This window comes from Nomascus leucogenys, unplaced genomic scaffold, assembly GCF_006542625.1.
Source record: "Nomascus leucogenys isolate Asia unplaced genomic scaffold, Asia_NLE_v1 001323F_41891_qpd_obj, whole genome shotgun sequence".
NCBI classification, from domain to species: Eukaryota; Metazoa; Chordata; class Mammalia; order Primates; family Hylobatidae; genus Nomascus; species Nomascus leucogenys.
In genome coordinates, this window is record NW_022097969.1 from 1 (window position 1) to 5,385 (window position 5,385).

Genomic DNA, 5,385 nt, shown 5'->3' on the forward strand with positions numbered 1-5,385 from the left:
GAGAATCGCTTGAATCCAGGAGGTGGAAGTTGCAGTGAGCCAAGATTGTACCACTGCACTCCAGCCTGGGCAAAAGAGCAAGACTCTGTCTCAAAAATAAATAAATAAATAAATAAATAAATAAATAAAAATAAATTTAAAAAAACACCAATGCAAAGGTTTTCCCTTGGGCTTCTTTGTACCTGTTACCCTCACCTGGCATTTGTCAGCAGGGCTCGCTTTTCACAAGCACATGGGGAGACAGACACAGGGGGAAGAAAAGGCAAATTCTTGGCTTTTGAGCATCTAACCCAACTTTTGTAAACTCTCCACTGAATGTCCTATCCCAAGGAAAGAACATGAAAGCTCAGCTAGCTATGGCATGGTTCTGTGCTGGAAAGTTTCTATGCTGAAGTGTAACTGATAATGGGTCCAGGGCCCATCGCTCCCTGGGATGAGTCACCAAGGGTCAAAGGAAGCAGTGATAGAAACTCAACAAGGATGGGATTCCAGGGCAGGAAGCATAGCCCAGGGCATAGCCCAGATGACATGAGACTGTAGAGATGTCCAGCATCCAACATGGCCGTGGGGTGGCGCAAAAGATGAGTCTGAGCAGCTTCACAGAGCCCCCAGGAAGCCCCGTGTCAGAACAAAAATGCAGCCAAGATGTCTGAGCCCCGCAAGGAAGAACGACAAAGTGGCCAGGAGTGGGTTGGCAATCCTGAAGGGTTCCAATCCCTTCCCAACTAACAGGCTGTGTGGCCTTGGGCGAGTTGCTCTTCTGCACCTCAGTTTCCTCATTCGTAAAATAGGGATGATGATAATAATAATATCCACCTCACAGGGTGTTTGGGAGAATTAAATGACTTCATAAATGTAAACACTTAGAGCAACACCTGGCACTCAGTAAGTGCAAGGAGTCACAGAGGGTCCTGTGAGGACCTGCAACAAGAGTTATGTGACCAGTGACACCAGCAGAGGCTGCTCTGGGGCAGTGGTTTCAAAGTGTGGTCCCCAAGCTGTTAGCATCCCACCCCCAATCTACTAAATCAGAACATGTGGGGAAACTGTTTTAACAAGTTGCCCAGGTGATTCTTACACACATTACAGTTTTCAGAAGCTTGTCTTAGGGAAAGAAGCTGAAGTCCAAAGACCATGCAGGATGAGCTACATTCAGCAGATACACCCTTGCCAGATGCCAGGACAACATAACCCCTCTTGGAACTTAGAGAACACATCCGCCGACACACACACACCTTACACTGACTATCTAAAAGAGCCTACCTTTAAACCAGACATGAACACCTTTAAATTGAGATGTCCACATTTTTCACCATGGGGAGAGATGAGTGCCCACGAACTCCTCAGTTTGGTGAAATAAGGGAAGTTTCATTGTGCGCTCCCTCGTTTGTGACTATACAGATATCATTTCCATTACACCTGCTGCAATGGCCACAGTCTCCTAGGAGCTGGTCATTGTGTCCACCTAAGAGAATCTGCAGCTTTTTTGCCAAACCGTAAGCTCCTTATGGCATCCCAGCCACATCCGTGCTTCTCTTGGGAAGCTCTGGAGCTTCATGGCAGTGGTTAGCATTGCTGTTGTTCTTAAGCAATGAGGTATATGCACCACTAAAGGCAATGGGTGAAACTCCAATGGGAGGGTTTGAGCTAGCACACTTGGGAAGACCAAATAATTAACGTAAGGCACTGAAGGGAATAGACCCTCTTCTCCTTAGGCAGTAGGAACAGATGCCTGGGGGCTGCGAGGGGTTTCTTTAGGAGCTGGCCTCCCCAGGGGATCATCCAGTGTGGTCTGTGGGTGGGGAGATTTCCTGGAGCCCACCCAACCCTTCCTATCCCCAGGGCCAGCTCTTACCACTTGAGTCATCTTGAGGCACAGTTTCTTGTGTGCTGCTGTCAGCATGGCCAGAGCCCCTGCAGCCGCATTCTGCACCTTATCATCATCCTCCCCACAGAGCAGCACCACCAGCTTCAGCCAGTCATTCCCGTCAGCCAAGGACCTTTCCTGTACCTGTGGGAGGCAGGAACATGGCTCAGAGAAAACTGTCCCCAATCTGCCCAGCCTGAAGAGGGTAAGATACATCTGAAGTTCTCTGACCCAAGATCTCTTAGAGTTTCCCTTTGAGCAGCTCACTCATGCTACCTCCCCCAAGAAGCCTTCCCTGACTGGTTGAATGAAGGGGCTACAAATTCTTCCAAGTAAAGAAAATAAGGAATTCCCCATCTAGTGTGCTTCACCACCTCTGTTTGCATTCAGCCTCCACACCAGGGGAAGGAGGCAGGCACAGACTCCTGCAGGGTAGATGATGCCTGAGGAACTGTATTTCCCATCCCTTTGGGGAACCTTGGAAGGTTTCTCCCATAATGGATGGGCCTTCAGGGTCTTCCATAAAATGATTTTGCAGGGACGGGGGCAGAAGCAGGAAACAATTAGGTGGTTTGCTTGGTATTAGAAAGCTACAGTGCCGTCTCCACCAGGTGAGAGATGAGGCTTCCCAAGGATCTGAAAACCAGGAGAAGAGCATCCAGGGGACCAGTGCCCTGACATGTCTCAGAGAGGTATTAACCCCTCACAGCATCTCATCCTCACCCCTCTGCACTACTGTAAAATCTAGGTGGTCAAGTCTCAGAGCATTCTAATGGGCCAGGTTTCCTAGAAGTGGAACTCCAAAAGGGGACCAAGATCACAGCTTCCCAGGTGTGACCCTCTACCTGCATCTCCCTGAAGCTGGAGCAGTGGTCATGGGAGATGAGAGCATGGCAGAGGTCACCATATATCAGAGGGGTCAGCATGGCCCCCTCTCATGGGACACAACTGCCCTTACATGGACTACATTCCCCCATTTCTCACATCTCAATGTGGGGATGGCCTAGTTCTCAAAGATGGAACATGAGCAGAAATGATGTGTGTCACTTTCAGGCACCTCTCCCTCAGTCTGTCTCCGCATTCGCCATCAGAATGGAATCCACTCCCAGTGTGGCAGAGGAGAAGACAGTTCTTGATGATCAAAGAAGCCTGGATCCCTGAGTCAGCTTGAAAGTGAGCCACCTGGCCAGGCGCAGTGGCTCACACCTGTAATCCCAGCACTTTGGGAGGCCAAAGTGGGCAGACCACGAGGTCAGGAGATCAAGACCATCCTGGCTAACATGGTGAAACCCCATCTCTACTAAAAATACAAAAAACTAGCTGCGGGTGGTGGCACGCGCCTGTAGTCCCAGTTACTCTGGAGGCTGAGGCAGGACAATTGCTTGAACCCAGGAGGCGGAGGTTGCAGTGAGCTGAGATCACACCACTGCACTCCAGCCTGGGTGACAGAGCCAGACTCTGTCTCAGACAAAAAAAAAAAAAAAAAAAAAAAAAGATAGTGAGCCACCCAATCCAAATAGGACTTTGACATGGTGAGCAAGAAATGAACTTCTATCCTATTGGGACCACTGAACACTTTGACTTGGGTTGTTGCAGCAGCCGGTGCTCCCATAGGAAAGGTTGCCTCCCTCCTTCCATGACCTCTCTCAACCTCTCAACCTCCCCCCCCATCTCCTTGGACACACTCTCTGCCTCCCCCATGGCTGCCAGGCCCCCAGCCCAGCCTTAGGCCAGCTCCCTGGTAGACCCTGGTAGCTTCATTCCCCCTGACTTTAATATGCCTTTTTTTTTTTTTTTTGAGATGCAGTCTTGCTTTGTCACCCAGGCTGGAGTGCAGTGGCACAATCTCGACTCACTGTAACCTCTGCCTCCCAAGTTCAAGTGATTCTCATGTCTCAGGCTCCCGAGTAGCTGGGACTACAAGCACCCACCACCGTGCCTGGCTAATGTTTATACTTTTGGTAGAGACAGGGTTTCGCCATGTTGGCCGGGCTGGTCTCGAATTCCTGACTTCAAGTGACCCACCCACCTCAACCTCCCAAAGTGTTGGGATTGCAGGCGTGAGCCACCACACCCGGCCTTTAATAGGCTTTAATGGGTTAGGTTTTCCCCTCTAACAGTGAGAAGATTTAAGGTTCAGGCGTTGAGGGTAAACAGACTGGGTCTCATGCTAGCCCCTATGTGGGGGCCCAGGAGGGCCATTCGGCTTGGCCCTCATGTTAATCAAGGGCCTGAAATTTAGACCCTGCTGTTATCTCTGATAAGATTATACCTACAGGCACAGCAGTACTCTGACAGGATAGGAAGAAGAAGACATTCACCAGATGGGTATCATTTATCCCATGACTGGACCATGAGGCCTACAGCATGTTCTGAATTCATTTTATTTTTATAAACCCTATAATTATTCTGTGATGAGTACAGTTATATTGCATTACAATTTCTATGGGAACAGTGGTAGTCCATTAAATGCTGACATTTAAGACATCCTAAAATGGTTGATAACTGTATTTGGCGTTTCTTCATTTTTTTATACATGTGGAGCTTCAATAAATGCAAGTGGTCTAGCCTTCCTTGACCTCGGAGAGGCCCTGGTCTCATATCCTGCTTTGTTTTAAGGTTATTTAAGCCTAAGTAACTTAGGGAAATGGTGCCTTCCACCTCATCTAGCCCAGGGTTTGGATTCAAAGCCCCAGCTTTGTATTTTTTCCTTTATGCGTATCTTTCTCTCAGGGCCCCTACAGGGAGGGGGGCTGTAATCTAGGAAGGATTTAGGGATTCCTGGATTTTCCGTCCAAAATGCTACCTTAATGCCATCATAACAGCTCCCGATCTCACCCCAGGCCCTGACCCTGGCCTGCCTCTCGTGCCTTGATTAAGCCCGGGTCTCCATCCTGAGCCCCGCCTCACCTCCTTGTGGAGCACCATGTTGCACATGCACTCGGTGGCCGCCTGCCGCAGTTGATCATGAGTCTCAAACATGTAGTTCTCGATGTCTGGCAAGGCCCTCTCCTTAAAGATCTTCTGCCTGGGGTAGGAGGGTGGAGGAAGAAAGACCCTTGAGTCCTCTGCAGTGACCATGGGGGTTTTCTGGCCACCCAGGGACCATTCTTCCATTCTGGTGCTCCCCTTCCCACATCCTCAGCCAGCATGGTTTATGTGGCATCAAACTGCCCCCAGCTCTAGGAGGGGCACCATGGGCCTAAACTAAATGGCATAGCATGGCATCCTGGCCACAGCAGTGGGTTCTGGATATCACCCAACTGGAGAGCCTCTGTATTATCGCAGTAAAGAAATTCTCTCCTCTCTCTCTCTCTCTCATCCTGGATGTAGATCCAAGAAGATGTGAAGGCCAGAGCTGCCCTTATAACCATGAGAGAGCAGAAAAACCCATTGAGAATTAAAGCAATACAGAAAGGAGAGGAGAGACAGAGAGAACAGGAACCTAAGGCAGCTTTGTAAGCCCTGCATCAAGCCACACCTGAATCTTGTTACCCCAGACTTTTTACCTACATGAG

General features: G+C 49.4%; 1 protein-coding gene across 1 annotated transcript; it reads right to left on the reverse strand.

Moving 5' to 3' along the window:
* Window positions 1-1,711: 1,711 nt before the first annotated feature.
* LOC100603063 (protein unc-45 homolog B-like) lies at window positions 1,712-4,984 on the reverse strand. Its single transcript, XM_030809160.1, has 2 exons — window positions 4,778-4,984; window positions 1,712-2,011 (listed from the first exon to the last, which is right to left on the reverse strand). The coding sequence occupies exons 1-2, from the start codon at window positions 4,982-4,984 to the stop codon at window positions 1,712-1,714; spliced, it is 507 nt and encodes a 168-aa protein (XP_030665020.1).
* Window positions 4,985-5,385: the final 401 nt, after the last annotated feature.

What these genes read in the sequence shown, in the direction of transcription:
- LOC100603063 (XM_030809160.1), bottom strand. Translation starts at nt 4,984, where the DNA reads ATGGAAGAATGGTCCCTGGGTGGCCAGAAAACCCCCATGGTCACTGCA. An exon ending in ACATGGTGCTCCACAAGGAG is followed by an intron (nt 2,012 to 4,777) that starts GTGAGGCGGGGC and finishes TGCCTCCCACAG; the next exon opens with GTACAGGAAAGGTCCTTGGC.